The sequence below is a fragment of the Crocodylus porosus genome, unplaced genomic scaffold, assembly GCF_001723895.1.
Source record: "Crocodylus porosus isolate Cpor-Errol unplaced genomic scaffold, CroPor_comp1, whole genome shotgun sequence".
In the NCBI taxonomy this organism is placed as follows: domain Eukaryota; kingdom Metazoa; phylum Chordata; order Crocodylia; family Crocodylidae; genus Crocodylus; species Crocodylus porosus.
In genome coordinates this window covers 20732191-20750742 of record NW_017728918.1, presented here as the reverse complement: position 1 = coordinate 20750742, position 18552 = coordinate 20732191, and the positions used below count along the sequence as shown (strand labels likewise).

Genomic DNA, 18552 nt, shown 5'->3' with positions numbered 1-18552 from the left:
GTAAATGAGTCACTCCATCAGTCATATTGGCTATTAGAGATAAAGTGGTATTTTCTGCTTTTGTTTTGGGTTTGTTTGTATGTGTTTTTAAATGGGGAAAAACTAAAGAAGTCTCAAAGTATGCTGTTTTTCCTTCTTTAGGAAGTGCACAGGTGGCTCAAACGCAGAACCTTCCTAATGCTCCTAAAGCTTTAATTGTGGAACCATCCAGAGAGTTAGCAGAACAAACTCTGAACAATGTGAAACAATTCAAAAAAAATGTAGATAATCCCAAATTAAGGTAACGACGTCTCAATGTAATAACATCCAGATACATTTTGGGTTTTGTTTTGTTAGGTTTTTTTTTTTTAAACCATCAGTCTCCATGAATGTAAGGTCATGCCTTACAGACCCTTCTTAACATTCTTAACTCTCCAGGCTACAGTGAGTGTGACCTGAGGTACGTTATGAAACAGAAATTTGAGGAAGTGTGAGTGACAGACATTGCAGGGTACATGTAAGACCTCCACTGAAATGGGGAGAAAGGGAGAGAAATTTAGTTCATCTTTCTGCTGTGAAAAAACCTAAAAACATAGTATGTTTATTAAAGGCAGACAAGGAAGTGGAATATTTTAACACGAAAACAAATGTTTAGCTACTCTGCTGTACTTGCAAATTTCTGTACAGTAAAATATATGATTAAAAATGTCTATAATAATGTTTCTTAAACTGGGGTACATAGTGAATTTCTAGAGATTACATAAGAAACAGGAATTGTAAAAAGAGTAGTGCGTGTGTATGAGGGGGGAAAAAATTCTGATCTTTTTAGGGAGATTGTTATACTTAGGAAACAGCATGTGACCCAGTTTTTTCACAATGACAGGTCTACAATATAAGAAATACCCTGATTTAATTAAAATTATTTATGTTTTTATTTTAGGGAATTGTTGATTATTGGTGGTGTTGCTGCAAGAGATCAGCTCTCTGTGTTGGAACAAGGTGTAAGTTGTATTTTAATAACAATTTTTTTAAATCTTGCAACACACTTCTGTTCTCTTCATCAGGGTTATAACTGAGCAAACTATTGCTAGATTACAATATTGTACAATATTATTTCTCATCCTACAGAGGAACTAACAAAACTGTTTGCCATGCATGTACTTTACTTGATGTGTATGTTAACTATTCTTTTTAATTATTCAGTTGCAGAAGACAATTTGCCTTTCAAAAACCTAAACAATTTGAAGTCTTTAGCTGAGTACTCAGTATCTCAATATAAATACATTAGTTTTCAGGTATTATGTTTTCTTTATTTAAAAAAAAACAAAGTTGGCTGCTTTTGGTGGATAGTCAGCTCTTGAATGACAAGTGTTTTGTTGTATATGACTTTTTTTTTTTAAGCACAGGATCATAATATAGTCTAAATCTGACTCTTGCCAAAAGTCTGCATCTACAATTAATTTTTTTTTTAATAAAAGGAAATCCCCATTGTTTGACAATTTAATGTATTTTCCATAAAACAGTATTGCCTAGAAATGCAATTGCTAATCATCCTGTAATGCTTAATGGCAGTCTGTTGTAAACTTCCCTGTTTTCATCGGGAATGGATGTCAAGCTAATGATCTAAAAGTTATCTTGTCACACTTGTCTCTCATATCCGGAAAGGGCAACTAGAGGGGAAAATCTTACTCCGCCCATATCAGTTTAGACAATTGAAGTTTGGCAAAGTTTAAATTCCTTTGGCAAAGTTCCCATTATAAGAACCTGTTGGGTTTTTTTAATGTCTGGTAGCCATTTTAAGTATATGTGATACTACTAGCTATAATTATCTACTTGAGCGCTTATGTTGAGTTTAGACGTGCTACCTACATACGCTTTTGTATTTCTCAGGTAGACATAGTTGTGGGAACCCCTGGAAGACTGGATGACCTTGTGTCAACTGGAAAGCTTAATTTATCTCAAGTTAGATTCCTGGTTCTCGATGAAGCTGTAAGTAGTACCCTTTTCAGCTTCATATTGTGTTTTGTCCTTGGTAGAGAATACTACACACGACAAGCTGATTTCCTCTTATGCATTGGGGAAAGTTTTTTCATGCCTTCACAGCAATTACATATTCAGATATATTAGCAACTGACCACCTTTTCTTGCATTTCTTGCTTAAGTATCCTGCGTATAGTTTATAAGTGTAGTCACCAACTGAAAGCCTCCATCCATAAGGCATCCAGGTTAAGCTTGGTGTATAGTTTATTCACACAAAGTTCATTTATGTTTGAAAGTTAGATGCTTTCAGCTGAAAAGTATTTTGGAGGCTATTAATTTTTAAGATGGGGGTGGGGGGTGGGGTAAAGGAAATTAATAACTGAGAAGATAGTTGGGGCACTCTCCTAATTTAAATTTCATTTGTCTGGGTGGTTGAACCCACCTCTTAATGGCTGTCCTAACCACCGAGCTGTTAAATCATTCAGTCTGGCCTAAGGAATATTCCTCTCTGAAATACAGTAGAATCCACGGGGGGAGACTGACAGATTTTCTTTTCAGAATGCCTTACAACCTGGTAGTCACTCTTCTAGGAGGTGGAATTTGTAGGTTCAGGTCCAACAGGCAAGAGGCAGGATCTTAACTTACCCTTATCAACCACTTTCCAGGCAAGTCCCTTACCCAGTGGACTATTGTATTAAAGAAAAAAGTGTTTTGGTGGAGGGGAAGGGAGTTACTGTAACTTGTGTAAATGTTCCTTTCCATTGCTTTGCTTTGGAATTCTCCGGTTTCTCTTCAGATCCCTTTATTAAGAATCCCTAAATGGTTTGTTCAACCTGAAATAATATTTTCGTTTTTATCAAAAATGTCATTGTACTTTGAGCCACGTTAGTGCTTTTATCTCCAAACCAAAAGAATTAAACCAAAATATTAGTCATTGGTCATTCTCAAGTCCCGCTCGGAAAAACTCAAATCGAGATGTTACTTGTCCCAAGACAGGGGCGGTCTGAGTGGCGAAGTTTTTTGAAAGCTCCATCTTCTGGAAAACCTAAGTAGCCTTGTTCAACTGCTGCTTTACTTATGTAATGGGCAGCTCCCCATGCAGCATATAAGCCAAGGAATCATGCATGGAAATATCAACCACAAAAAAACTCTTGGGATGTATGAAGCCCTTGGAGCAAAGGAGACTTGGCACGATAATTAAAATATAATTCCCTATAAAAGACAGAATTACGAGAAAATATGTATTATTACTAAGGTTCAAAATACTGAAATATTTAATGCTACCTATTTAGTGACAGTGCAGTTGAGCACCAAACTTCTGGCTTCAGCATCTTCAAAAGCTTAATGTTGGTTCCAGAGTAGATGTGGGGGGGGGTTGGGTTGGGGGGCAGCAGTAAAGGGCTTTTTTAACCATTTTTCTTCAAAATAAGTTTCATTTTTATTATAGGATGGCCTCCTCCTTCAAGGTTATTCAGATTTTATAAACAGGATCCACAGTCAGATTCCTCAGATAACTTCAGATGGAAAGAGACTACAGGTATAAAGTTGTCCTTTTATTGTAATCTACAATTATGTTAACATGTTATATGCTGTATTGAATATAACTTTTTTTTCCAGTATCATGCATTTTATTATCATGAGGTATAGTTAATTCTCCTTGTGTTCAGCTCTTTGGCCAATATGTATTTCAACATCCATTCAAAGTTCTGGCTCAGTGTAGGAGTAAACTGAAATCTAATGGCACGCACACATACTCATAGAGTTGTGACTCAGAAGTCTAATGTTTTAAGGGGTTTGTATCTAAGGCATTCTAGCATAATTCGGTTGTGCTCTGTTTTCTAAAACTACAATACCAGTCTTCATCCTTCAGCTACCAGTAATTTTGCTGATCAAAATTATATATAATTTTGGCTATACATTCATTCAAGTCAGTTTTAGAAAATTGGAGTAACTTGGCCAGTTGGTGATGAGTTTGTAAGTAGCATGATATGTTCCATTTAAGCTCTGTTGAAACTAGGAGCCGCATCCAGACAAGCACAGCCATGCTGTATGGGCGCCACAACATGTTTGTGTCGTCACATACTGCACTTTGAGCTGTTCTCCATGCTGCAAGGGAGCCATGCAGGGAGGGGGGGTTTTGACCCCTGGATATTGCACACAAAAACAGAGTAGTACATGCGGAAGCAGTGCACAACACTCAGAACTGGAGCCTGGCTGGCCAGAGCCATGCTCTGGCTGCCAGGTGGGCTTTGAGTGGCAGGATTGCTGCTGCTACAGCCCCAGAAAACCCCCCAGGACAGCAGGTAAGGCTGCTTGGGGCCAGCCAACTGCTGTCCCCTGCCCCATCCAGGGTAACCTGACACGTGCCACGGAATATATGGCACGGGCTTAGTTTGGGGACAACTAGCAGTGGCACAAGATGTCCTGCTGCTAATTGTCCCCAGGGAACTAAACATCTACGCTCATGTGGACATGGCGTGGGAGTAAGAAGGCAAGGAGTTCTTTGCTTAGTGCTATTTTACTGTAACCAACACAAAGCAGTTTCTTATTTTATTTTTTTCGTCTTGATCAAGGAGTCATGACTCAGAGGTGCCGTATCACCAAGTTCTTGTCCTAAAGTGTTCATACTGTTTCAGGTGATTGTGTGTTCTGCAACTCTACATTCCTTTGATGTAAAGAAACTGTCTGAGAAGATAATGCATTTCCCCACCTGGGTTGATTTAAAAGGAGAAGACTCTGTCCCAGAAACTGTGCACCATGTAGTTGTACCTGTGAATCCCAAAAATGACAAACTGTGGGAAAGACTTGGCAGGAATCATATCAGGGTAAGTAGCATATTATGTTCTAGAACAAGTTAGATGAAACTTAACTTGGGAAAAAAATACAGAGCTTCGCTTTCAGTAATTTAACCTGCTACAACTTAATCTTGTATGACTAACTACTCCTGTAGACCAGTGAAATGTTTCCAAGTTTCTGAGCGTAGAATGTAGTCTGTTTTTAACACGAACTTTAGCACTTGGGTATATACTACAAATTATACAAATTAGATTCTACAAGGTAATTGTAGTTACAGGAGTCTGGTTGAAAGAAATCTCATTGTGGCAGCCTAGATAAGATAAGCATTGTTAATGCTTGTGTCACATTGGAAAAGTAAGCAAAGGTAACTTCTTCATTATCAAGTGAAGGTATATACCTTGCATTTCAAATCTCAAGGTCTGTATTACTTTCTGTGACTAATTAGGAGGTCATAAAATATTTCTAATACACACCTTGCCTTAACAAGCTATAGGAATATTCCTTACAGTTGATGAGTCAATTTAAAAATCTTAGCAGGGTACTTTGCACTGGCCTGATTGATATTTCCATGCTATTTAAGTTCTTAGAAAGGTTAAAGTTCAAAATGCAATGCAGCCTCTTTTTGAAATTTTGAATTCTTTCTAAAGTATTCTAGTGCTTTTAATGGTAATGTGTGGGTCTGTCAGAACTAGTATATTGAACTTCACAACAAAATGTTTCTGTTTGGTGCCACTTCCATACAATTTTGAGCTAATTTTCTTAATAGAAATTTAAAGTCATGCATAATATAATGCTTGGCTTCTGTTGTCTCCTGGATCAGCTTTCGCAGACAGGCCCATGGCAGACTTGTTACATGGTTTACTTGTTAATGTTATAAATAACTCTCCCATGCATTCAAGCAATCAATGGTGCAACAAAAAGAGAAACAAGCCACAAAAATGATCCACATACAAAATGGGATTTTTTTTTTGCCTGGTTTTCATCATGCCTTTAATTGATTTCATGGTAGGTGATCGTGCTGCCTGCATCATGGGTTTAAGCTTACCAAGTGGTGTGAGGACATACTTAACTGTGTCATGAGTGTGGCAGCAGCAGCTGAGATTAGAGAAGCTTTAAGTGCTGGAGTGCCAGGGAGCCTGTTGGCTGATGAGCTGAACCCTGTGTTGGTATGCTGAAAATCACACGATGGAGCCCCTGCATGGTTGCAAAATGCAGCTTATTGGCTGGCCCATGTGCTGATGGTTTCTGTGCACAGTGGCAGGCTGAAAGGGCACCATGGAAAGCACAGCATCAGGAACTAGTCCCTGGTACTGTGCTTTGCACGCTTTGCAAATCCAAGTAGTGCTGGCTCCAATCCCTGCTGTTGCCCAGTCGGAATCTGACGCATTTTATCCCCGATTCCAAAAAATCACAGGTTGGACGTTTGTTTTGAGAATCCAACTGCATGTTAATTTTTGGGATCTGGGATAAATTCATCATATCCTGATGCCACAGTTATGTTAACATCCCCCCCCAAAGGCCACAGAGATCAGAAATTTCCATCCTTTTCAAACCGCCAATTTTTGGTTGGAGTTTGAGGGGGTATTTTATTTCTGTTTTTTAATCTAGAATTTTTATATACTTTCAGGTGACCCAGTTTTGTTTAGCTAAACTGAACATATAACTTTTTTTTTCTGATTTTTCTATTTATGTTTTAATGGGATTTTAAATATTAAGGCTCATCTTAAGTTTGGGAATATGCATTACTTCTGTGAGAGAGGAGTTGCTTGCTGTGTGCTACCATACTAAACTAAACTAAACAAAGCAAATTAATATTTAGGTATTAGTCTGGTTAGAGCCTCAGAACAATAAGTCAATAATTCTGCTTTCCACTGCCTAACATTAACAAGCCTCAAGAAAGAGATCAAAACTTGGAAAGTATAATGAATTCTATATATCTGGCTTCTCATCCAACTTAGCCTGCACTTTCAAGATCTAAAGTTGGCAACTCTACAGCTAACCACTGGAGGGGACACCCTGTGTTTATCAATGCAGTTGAAACTATGAAATTCGTTGCTTGCTTGATGAGATCACTTTAAATAAAAAAAAAAAAAATACTGGAAAACTGCTTTGCTTTGCTTTTTCACCAAAACTTACTTTTAAGCGAGTGAAATCTTTACTGTTTATGGAGAAAAATGGGAAAGTTTTGTTTTAAATAGATCTATGCAAAATGTAGAATAAATAAATACTGTTGTCATAGTAATACAAACTTTTTTATTATGCGTCTGAACAAATTTTTGGCCTATAGTTTATAATGTCCCATGGTTTTAGTCATGGTTAGAAGCATGCCACTTGCATATAAGGAAGTTGAATGTCAAGTAACTTGTTTATATTTTAATGCTTTCCTAACTCTTCAAATTACTGTAGTTGCCATATAGGCAATAGCTGAGAAGCACTAGTCTAGAAAAATTCTAATGAAAATTAGAATTTAATTCTGATTCTGGTCATCCCATTGATTTTGTTTTGGTTTTTTTTGGTTATTGTCTAACTAATTATTTTACCTGCTATGCCTGTTTCATGGTCTAAAATGTGAAGCATGATACTTTACTATGTAAGAGTGCTTTACAGATTAAGGGTAAAACACTTTGTTGGGAGGTGTATGTGCAGTTGATATAGTAGGGATGGAGCATTGCTGTAGCCATGATGGTTCAGGAAATGTCGACAGGCAAGGCTTTTTTGCAATATCATTTACTGGACCAGCTGTATAGCTGAGAGAGCTGTCGGACAAATTTTTGGACATCAGATGCCCTTCCTCGGGGCACGTCACCATGTCCGATACTTCCCCCAGAATGTATCTTTCTGAGGGAAGGGCATCTGATGCCCAAAAGCTTGTCCAGCAGCTCTCCCAACTGTACAATGGGCTAACAAAATAGAGGTGACCAACCTACAGCACGGGCTCAAAAAGTGGCACAGGTAGCTGCTTTTTATGGCATGGGACAGATTGGGGAAGAGATGTGCAGCACAGTGGCAGGATGGGCAGGGAGCAGAAAGCTGAGCAGCAGATCAAGTAAGGGAAAGGGGTGAGAGTGGCCAACCAAAAAGGTTGGCCTCCATTGCAGTAAAACCTAATGTAAAGCGCTTTGCCTCTGGCTGATGATACTAATCAGTAATACATTAATCTCAGACCGCTTTTATCCTAGTAATAGGAAAATATCTGAAGATGAGTGCAAAATGCCCACTACCTTTAATGGGCATTTTTCAATTAACTTAATAGTTAATGGAATTCATATTAGCTATTTGTTAATCTTGGACTACAAATACTCGAACTAGGGCTTTCTGTCATAGAGCACCACAGAACTTCCTGGCACATAACAAATGATGTTTGTTGTTACCTCAGGGTTATTTAGGTGCACAACAGTAACGGTTTCTAATGAAAGTTTAACTTTTTTTCTTCTAGACTGACGAGGTACATGCAAAAGATAATACACGACCTGGGGCTAACACTGCAGGTAATCTCGGTAACTTCAAATTCTAATCTGAAAACAGGTGTAAAGAAGTTGCTTGTGAAATAATGCTTTGGAAGAGTTGCTATAACATGAGCTGAGGCCTGGGTCCCAAGCATTGGTCTCTAATTTCTCAGTTCCTAGAGAGAGACAATTAGGCCATAGTTGAATTTTTAAAAAAGCAAGTTTCTATCCTGGTGGACCTACAGGTCCATCAGGTTTCTATCCTGTTCCTTTTTACAGAAAAACTTAGAGAAATCTGCCTAGTTTGCAGACACTGAAGCAGGTTAGATAGCTGAACTTGTTTCTGGCATCTGTGGGGGATATTGACTTAGGCTGGGATCAAAAAGTGTGACAAGAGCAGATAAGCACAGATACACCCATCTACTGGGATAAATGATTCTTCTAGCCTCTGGATAGCCTTATTATAACAAAATCAGAAAATGACTCAGTGTTACAAATAACTTTGACAAAGGCATTCTCTCACCCATTCTCAAAGAGACAAGGATTGCTTAGGGTGATATTTCTCATTGGACAAACTGCATGGTTGGGATAGGAATAGACAAGCTTTCAAATGCAAGGCATTTTTCTTGAGGTCTGAGAAATAAAAGACACTTTGTCTTTCTTAGAAATGTGGTCTGAAGCTATTAAAATTCTAAAAGGAGAGTATGCTGTTCGAGCAATCAAGGAACACAAGATGGATCAAGCAATTATTTTCTGCCGAACTAAAATAGACTGTGATAACTTGGAGCAGTACTTCATCCAGCAAGGAGGAGGTAAACTTAGTTGAGCCACTTTACTGATGTCTCGAATTAAATGTGCAGACTAGAAATAGGCCTTCTTTTTTTTGCATTTTTTCTCTTAAGGAATGCTAAAATGATGCTTATATCAAATACAGAATAAAATGTTTTGTTTTTGAGACTTTGTATTTAGATGTGTTCTAAAATCTGTAATAGCAATTGGTCTCTTAATAACTGACTTGCATCACTGGCAATTGATCCTCACTTAATTGTATGAAAGAACATGAGAATCTTAGTCATGGATCAGGACCAAGTCCAAAAATAGTGAGTTTGTACTTTAAATGTTATAGCAAAATAGTATGTGCTTCTGCAGTTAGATTTAAACTTAATTGGCTCTGCTCTAAGAGCCTTTGCATAAGACATTTGCACAAAGAAATTCACTTGCCACTCAGCTTTTTGTCAAAGCAGTTTTTCAAGTCCAACTGTTACATAAGTTTAATCAAGGTACAGGAGACATGTACATATAGGGTATTAATATTTAATTAACTTTTCAGGCCCAGATAGGAAGGGACATCAGTTCTCGTGTGTGTGTTTGCATGGTGACAGAAAGCCTCAAGAAAGAAAACAAAACTTGGAAAGATTTAAGGTAATATGAATTGCTCTTAGGGCTGTTTTTCTAATTTTGTGTAGAGCAGGGGTGGGCAAAATATGGCCCACGAGACCATTTTATCTGGCCCATTGGGCCCCTAAAATAAATTTGGAAAATTAATATTTCTCTGCCCTTGGTTCCTGTCAAAAATCTCTGAATTTTTCTTCTGAATTGTGTAGGTGTTTGCACTACCTAGCAGCACCAATATGTAGTGGCAGTCTGGTTGAAAATCTCTGCCTTAAGTAAATGATTTAATTCAGACCATTGGAAAGGAAATGTGAGATAAAGGGGTAACTTTCATCGACCAAAACATCATGTGTCAAAGGATAACTAACCTTACTATGTCAGATTTGTACTTGGAGCGTTGATTGCTAAGACATTAACTGGAAAGGCTATATATAGGCTCTTAAAACATTTTTTTTAAGTACAAATATGTTTCTTTGTAGAGGGGAGATGTCAGGTTCTTGATCTGCACTGACGTAGCTGCTAGAGGAATTGATATTCATGGTGTTCCTTATGGTAAGACTGGTTCAGCATGACTAACGTAAATCTAACGGGGACTGTGCACAGTTTTTCTTAATTTTTTCGATGCATGAACTACTTAAACCAAGCAACGATATTATAGCTACATTAAAAGAACTTAAAGGTTAAAAAGTCAAGCCGTCATTAAAATGCATTGGCAACTTTAATCTGACATATGTCTTCATTTGTATGGGGGGGGTGTTTTCAGAAGGAAAAAAATCTGAAAATATGGCTTCGTAATTGGAACTTTATACTTGGTTGAACTTATGTCAACTTGACTATAGTATTCTTTAAAACTATATAATGAAAAAATATAGTACAAGAAGAAAAATGACTTTCAAATTAGCTTCGAAGACAACTTGTATTGTTTTCCATTTGTAAGTTACAGTGTTGAATATGTTTTGAAAGAAAAAAAAGATAGGGGGATTACAGCAACCAAGGCAGAATAAGCATGCTAATTATAACAATTAATTGTATGCTCCCTGAGCAAGAGTTTTTCTCACTTTTTCCATTCCACCGTGTGTAGAAGTATTGGAAGTATCTATATTGTGTTGTGGTTTTGTGTGTTTTACCAGTTATCAATGTCACTCTTCCTGATGAAAAACAAAACTATGTTCATCGAATTGGCCGAGTTGGCAGAGCTGAAAGGTATGTTTTGTTTGATCTCCTTTGGGCTTATTTGATTTCTTTAAGACTTAATATGCAATTAGAAATATTCATTAAAATCAATTTTTCACATGTTTCAGGATGGGTCTGGCAATCTCTCTTGTGGCAACAGAAAAAGAGAAGGTAATCTTACCTCGAACTAGATGTAAGACAGAACTGAGCAAAGGATTGTTTAGTAAAATGCTGTATGGTGACATCTGACTTCCTATTTTGTCTTAGAAAATTTAGTTTTTCTTTGTGCCTTTCTTTCTTATCCTTAATTTAGTCTGTATTTTCAGTTAATACTGCATTTTCAATTGACAATTAATTAATTTTCCCACATGGATAATAATTGCATTGAAATGCAACTTCATTGTTGAAGTAGAATATTTCCCATAATTTTTTTTTCCAGGTTTGGTATCACGTTTGTAGCAGCCGTGGAAAGGGATGCTATAATACTAGACTGAAGGACGAAGGAGGTTGTACCATATGGTACAATGAGATGCAGGTAAACTATTTCTTCAAGAAAATTCATCTCTTTCAAAAGAGATGACTTAACTATTGTTGATGTCTCAAGGATTTAGAGAGATGGTTTATTATTTTATTCTGTCAGTATAAAATTCAAGCATAAACTGATTATTTTGAACATCCCATGGATTACCAAACTAAAAATACTTTTTAAAGTGAAAACCCTTAAAATTTGTTTTATATGTAAACATCTATAGGATCCTGTTTATATAAAAAATTGACTTAATTACTTTTGCAGCTCCTATCATTGTATTATAGATGATAGTGAATGCAGTGTAACTTGCAGTATTGGTGTGGGCTGAAGGCAGAGACTTTGTTAAATAACTGTGATAATTTACATGTATACACTTGTGAACCATTTTTCTTTAAGGCCATATTCTTCTTGGTTATATACAGCTCCTATTGAGACATGAATATAGCTTGACCCTGGCTTATCTGCCTTGAGAAAAGCAATCCTTTTAAACAAACGTTCTTGAATTTATTTTTTTCTTAGCTCTTGGGAGAGATTGAAGAGCATCTGAACTGTACTATTTCCCAAGTTGAGCCAGATATTAAAGTACCAGTAGACGACTTCGATGGGAAGGTTACTTATGGACAAAAAAGAGCTTTGGGCGGTGAGTCTTCAATGAGTTTTTTGCTCTGTCTTTGGTTTATCACCAGAAATATTGCACTGTTTAACTTGCTGTATAACTATAATTTAACTGACAATAATCCAATTAACTAGGGGAAAAGGTCCCTCTCATGACTTCTGGATTACATAACCACTTTAAGACTTCTCCAGTGACAGGGTATTTTTCAAAGCATGACAACTTCATTTTTAATCCAAGCTGTCAAATATTAACATCTGTGGTAATGAGGTATCCCACTTCTTCATAAGTATGTAGTTGCATCCACTTGTGAATGTAGATTTTGTTTTAAATTGGCTAACAACATGGATGTATATTTTATATGTAGAAATGAAGGCATTCCTCCAGATTTAATGGTCCCAGTGCAATCAAGCACCACTTTTTGCAGTGAAGCGCCAGCCCCATGCCATCTGTCAATCTCCAAGGAAGGGTGGGACTTCTGGGGCCCCTTGACCAATCAGAGGTGAGGGGGGCCCTGCCACCCCTCCACAAAGATTAACAGGTGGCCGTCAATCTTGGGGGGGGGGGAAGGGGAGGGCAGGATTTGACCCTTCAGCCAGTTGCGCTCCCTCTCCCTGTGCTTCAGGATGCCAGGGCTTCTGACCTCTGTTTGCAGCTTCTCCTTCCTGCTTTTTTGTGGGGACCGGTCTTTTTCACAGGGGACCTACCAAATTTGTGGTTCCCATAAACATCGCAAAATCGTAAATTTGGTAGGTCCATAATTGGCTCTCTCTCTAGTATGTTTTAATAGCTTAGGTACAGTTCTAAAATACACAAAAGCTTCATAACTCAGAGGATGATGGTTAAATGAAAAAATATATATTTTTTTGTCTTGATAAACAAGAAGTGTGTATAGATTGAATGTATTCTGTGAATATGGCAAGGAACAAGTTTCTCAGTATGTTGGGAAGGGTGGAATAACTAACTCTGAACAATTGCAGTGGAACATAAGTACTGCTGGCAAGTTATTTCAAGCATGTGATTTAGAGTGGTTCTTTTTTTGGCAGGTGGTCTTTATAAAGGCCATGTGGATATTTTGGCACCTACAGTGCAAGAGTTGGCTGCCCTTGAAAAAGAAGCTCAGACATCTTTCTTGCATCTTGGCTACCTTCCTAACCAGCTGTTCAGAACATTCTGATTGTGTCGCACTTCAGGCAAGACTTAAGTAATAGAGGTTACACACTGAAAATACTGAAATCCTGTGCTGCCTGTGAGCAGCAGTATTTACAGTAACTCTAAAAATAAATAAACTCACTATTCTTGCATGTCAAACAGCATTGTTCAAGGATGTAGACTGTATTAGCTATCTTAAAAGTTGACCTAATAAAAAAAAAAAAGAATTACCCCCAAATAATATTTTGATATTTCTTTGTCTTTACACTTGAATGAGCTGATTCACAGAATCATGGGCTGCATAGCTTTTTGATCTGCTGAGAACACAAATTTCATTTATTCAATTCAGTCAGGAATATGAAAACATTACTCTTTAAAAATTTCTTAAACTCAGACTTAATTGTTTTTACTTCATTTATGCTATTTAGTCTACATTCAGTTTTCATAGCATAGCCTACCTTTTAAGAAATCTTGGCTCTGAAGATGCTCTTAATTGCAAAGTATAACCAACCACTTTGACTCAAGTGCATTATTTTAAGGTAACTACTGTAAGTTTACTATTTTGCATTTCTTTTTAAACACTTCAGAAATTTAAATCCTCTAACCCTTTGCTATGAACAAGGTTCAGTTAAGCAGTAAATCACCCCACTTCGCATTTGCTTCTGAGTGTGGAGAAACAACACGTGTCTTTTACACTGGTTATGTACAGCTATAAGTTACACCATGCTCTAGAGAAGATCGGTGACCAACTCTTCTGAGGTAGCTGCCCTCATTCAGTGTTATTGCAACACCTCGCATCAAGGTAAAGGAGTCAACAATAATAGCCTATTTGAACAAAGTTGCTCAGAGGACCTTAATTGAACATGTGGACTAATGATCCATGCACCAGTGTGTAGTTATCCCTGACTTTCCAAGGGTGAAGTAACTTGCTTTGCACTAGCATAAATGTGTTTGGTGTTCACACCCTGATTCTTTTAGAGTGCAGCAAGAGGGCAGAAATGGGCTTCACTCTGGCACTAGGTGACTGCAAAGTTTGTAAACATTGCAAGCGGCAGTAATATAAATGCTAAGATTGAAAAAAAAAAATCTCATTTTACAAAGACATGTGACCGGCCCAATTATCCTTGTGAATACTCCCCTATAATCCCCGATAGTCAGATTTGTGTCTGAAAATTTAATTTAACTATCGGAATGTTCCCTAAAAGTTTTATATTTCTTAAGTTGGTTGGGTTCAAGTGAGAACTTCAGAGTTCAATTATTTTTAGTGGCATAACAAAGCCGTTGGTCAGCACTTGATAAGTATTGTTTAAAAAATGTATAGTTGCTATTTCTGGGGTGCACATTTTCAAGTTGTCCCATGCCCCATGGTATAAGACCACACTTTTGTGAGCAAAAATGGTATTATAATAAACTGCAAGGATTGCAGTACTGCACCTGCTCTATTACTAGCAAGCAGTGTATACCCAGAATGCAACTGCAGTTTGTGTCCATCAGAGAAATAAAAAGTAACTTAAATGAAAATATCCCTCCTGAACCTGGGGGTTGGGGTAGGGAGAAGGAAGCAGCGCAGTATTATTAAGATGCCAGTTTAATTATAGTAGAGTGTTTAAGAAACATGAGCAGATCTATAGTAGTGAATTTATCACTACCAAATGGGCAAGAACTAATAACGGTGTAATCGTTTATATAAATTCCATTACAGAGCCAAAAGTCTATGGTTTGTGTGTGTGTTCTCCCTCTGAACTCAGAAAAGCTCCTTAATATATTACAGGAGGATTTGTTTTTTAATGGCCTTGTAAGACAATTTTTTCTCTTACACCATTATAATAGAATTCTTTCTGGTTGTAGGGATCAACTACTGTTGTTGAAAATAACACCTACAATTATTATTATAAATGAAAAGGAGGGAAAAACAAATGGTTCACACATGATTACAAGTTGCAGTTAAACTCATAAAATAGATGTTCATTTAGGTCTATTTTAAGTAAACTTTATTACAAAAATGTCAAAAATCATTTAATGCAAGGCACAAAAAAAAAGAAATAGTACAATTCTGTGGATTTTTTTTTTTTAACTTAAATATTTCCATCGTGAAATTAATTTAGAAAATTTTGAACAGATCTTGTTAATATTTCAGACTCTCTCTGTATTCTGAGCACTGGAGTTTGAGAATTATTGGCATTGAATGGTATGGAATCAGGCCAACTTTTGGCCATAGTCAATAGATACGTTCTTCAGAGGCTTCTGCTGAAATTCTTTATACACAACCTCACGAGGACTTCAGCAAAACTTCCCAATTAGAGAACTTTGCTAGATCTTCAGAATGTGCTAAGCAGAACATAACACTGGGCCCAGCTTTCTTGTTGAGATCATTGCTTTAGGAAACGTTTTAGTTTCTAGTTGAGATGGTACCTCGATTAAAATTGCTCTTGTAATGTGTCAAGAAATTTCAATGCGTGACTTGTTACTCTGAAATTCTGAGTAACTCAGAGGTAGATGGACGAGTGGGGAAAAAAAAAATGCAAGCAACAGTGTCCAAACACAGGTAAGAATTTTCTGTCTGGTGAAGTTCAAAGAACTTAGAACGTTAAAATTATTGTGCAAACCAAACTCACTTTTTAAGCAGTGTAGTTTGTTCCAGTGTAGCTGGCAACAAGTGTTTTGTTGGTTTTAGGATTCAGGAGGCTTTTTGGCTGTTCCTAAAGGTTCATACTGCATAGACAAGTCACTTGGAGCTTACTTAAAAAATCTAATTCAGGAAAACATCTAAAAACACGCTTAAGTTCCCACATTGAGTGAGCACTCTCTCTGAAACAGCAGTGTTCGTTTGCTTTCACTGACTGAGATGGGAGGAAGATAGACTAACTCTGGTGACTAGGTTCAGACCTTAAGTGTTGTCACATAACTGCACAAGAGAGCAGAAAAACAAGCAGCAAACAGTGTGAAGATATTTTTACACAGAATGGTTTGTCCTTCAGAAATACTCATACACGGGGAAAATACAAGGGAAATGCATATGATTTACCCTTTCCATGTTCCCTTCACAATTATGGCTATAATTTGTCCTTTAATGTATTCTACATCACCTGTCTTTTAGTATTCTATTGGCTACCTCATGGTGGTGCTAATGTTTTATTTATGCTTAAGGGAAATAAAGTCCACACCAGTTTATTACTGCCACTTGGTGTCAGTTACGTATTGCCTACTTTTTTTCAATTATTATTTAAAAAAAAAAAAAAAGTTTAAGCTTTATATTTTTAAAATTAAATATTGGGACTTCTTTCATGAAACATGAACTTACAATGTGAAGAATATAGAGAACTTGCTTCATAGACTGACTTGCTGTTACAACCTTTATTAAACTGCCATTTAAACTGTTGAACTAGTTAATCCACCAAGAACTCTTTTCAGTGTTAACCTTGTTTAAGGTACAGCATTTACTTCCTGATGCAGCCAGAACTATTGTAGGTATCAGAACTGTCATATGTTTGTTACTGGTCAATGAAATGAGATTTTCTTTCACCCCCCCCTTAATGTCTAACCCTCTGCAAGTAGTTCTAATACTGAGCATCTTTATAACCAGTTAATAGTTTTTAGAGTTTTATTGACAAGCAGCAAATCAGTATGTGTATCTAAATCAGTTGCTGCTTCCATGAATTATATGATCAGATGTCAAGAATACAATCCCTGGTAAAATGCATGAAGAATACTAGCTTTTTAATTTTTTTATTGCGTTTTTTGATTGGCTGCTAAAAATACCAAAATTAGGTGATTAGAAAAAAATTAAATATTGAAGAGTCTGATTTCTTTTTGGGTGCTCTGTGGGTATAGTACAGCCTAAGATCCCACAGTTCAATATATGTACTAAAACAAATTGGTCAAAAATGCAAGGCTATTGAATCAATGTCTCATGAGAATTCATGCTCTTAATGGATGATTAACTATTCATTTGAGTATTTATAACTACTGGTAGTAATCTTTCTTTGTTTTCCTTTTCTCTACTATAAAGGTTCCTTTTATGGAAGGGAAAAGGATACAGATGGTGTTTGCCACTCAATGTCCAAACTGCTGAGCTGGGGCCCCCTTTCAGTATACTCCAAAGGCAGGAGTTCAGTGGTCTCTTACACTTTAAGTATGGTTTTATTTTGCTACTGTGAAAGCAGACAAAATTGCTTCTGGCAATACTATGTTATGCTCAAGTGTTCTCATGTTTATGGAATCACACATGCAAATAACTGTTCCTATAGTCTATTTGACGAAGTAATTGCCCTGTGGTCACTTCCATATGTGAAGATAAATATCAAACAATGCGAATAAAATAAAATAGACATGCATTTAAACTAGCTAGCAAAATTAACTTGCTGCTCGTTGTCTACTTCAATTTAAGGAGGAAAATTGGACAGAAAACACAGTATATTATGGGATGGTGCACACATGGTGCGTAAAATTTTTAAATGAAGATTTTATGTTTGTTTGGGGGGGGGAAGGTGGAACCCTGTATTGTATTGTATTTACGATGAATAACATCTAAATCATGGAAATATGACATTGTTCCTCAGGTCATAGCATTATTTGGGGGCCCTTTGACAATAAAGTATTTATCAGAAAACTTTCTTAACAATTGTAAATGAAGCTTTAGATGATAGTCCACCTCCTACCATGAATTCTGAAAGACCTTCCTTGCACAACTTTTGAGAGCTTATTTAAATAGAGAGACAAATTAGATTGATAGCTTATTGGACCAGCTGTACAGTTGTGATAGAATTAGACAAAATGTAACTGTCATTGCTACTGCATAATTCCTGGACCATCCTGACTACAATATCACTCTTAATGCTACCAAGACCATTAAAATCTAATCGTAACACATGATCTCTACCCCATCCTATTTTTTTCCTGAGAATCAGTATTCTCCAGCAAGTCTCAGCCACCTATTCCACTTGGTGTTTGTCACTTAGGACCTTAGGAAAGATACCAATAGTACCACAATGTAAACTACATCAATGCCATTTTTGTTGGTGGCTTTTGATAAATGAGGATTTGGCATAGTATCACAGTGGTAGCATCTGTACATGGGTTCCACAGACTTATGGTGACTGTGATGGAATACCATGTTGTCCTTGGTGAATAACTTTGCAAAACAATGGTTGTGAAACTTATCTACTTCCCTGTAGCAGATTTTTAATGGCTGTTTGAAAATAAGAAGCCAATAGTGTACTGACTTCTTTAATGTTAGAGTACTCCTCTATCAGAGCTGGAGGGGGAGGGGGGGAAGAGTAACAGGATCAAATTAGAGTATTTTGTTTGCTTTGCAGTTTTCAAGGTCAAATTGTAATAAAAATGTATTCACACTACATTCTAATTCCATTTGAAATGGTCAAAATATTAAAACTTGAAAATTGGGTTTAAAATAAAAATGTCAACTCATCCATATGTACAGTTCTGCTCTGGTTCTGTTATAGTGCACTAAAATAATGAATAGAATGCTTTAC

At 36.8% G+C, this 18552-nt stretch overlaps 1 protein-coding gene across 1 annotated transcript in view; it reads left to right on the top strand.

Annotated features, from left to right (window-relative positions):
• DDX1 (DEAD-box helicase 1) overlaps positions 1-13298 on the top strand; it is a 33317-nt gene extending 20019 nt beyond the window's left edge. Inside the window, exons 13-26 of the mRNA XM_019537386.1 lie at positions 142-280; positions 920-980; positions 1870-1968; positions 3407-3496; positions 4596-4784; positions 8192-8243; positions 8867-9013; positions 9532-9623; positions 10073-10145; positions 10724-10796; positions 10895-10937; positions 11206-11301; positions 11815-11935; positions 12955-13298. Coding sequence (XP_019392931.1) covers positions 142-280; positions 920-980; positions 1870-1968; positions 3407-3496; positions 4596-4784; positions 8192-8243; positions 8867-9013; positions 9532-9623; positions 10073-10145; positions 10724-10796; positions 10895-10937; positions 11206-11301; positions 11815-11935; positions 12955-13085 — 1406 coding nt within the window. The 3' untranslated portion in view covers positions 13086-13298. The remainder of the gene's footprint in view (positions 1-141; positions 281-919; positions 981-1869; positions 1969-3406; positions 3497-4595; positions 4785-8191; positions 8244-8866; positions 9014-9531; positions 9624-10072; positions 10146-10723; positions 10797-10894; positions 10938-11205; positions 11302-11814; positions 11936-12954) is intronic.
• The last annotated feature ends 5254 nt before the right edge of the window (positions 13299-18552 follow it).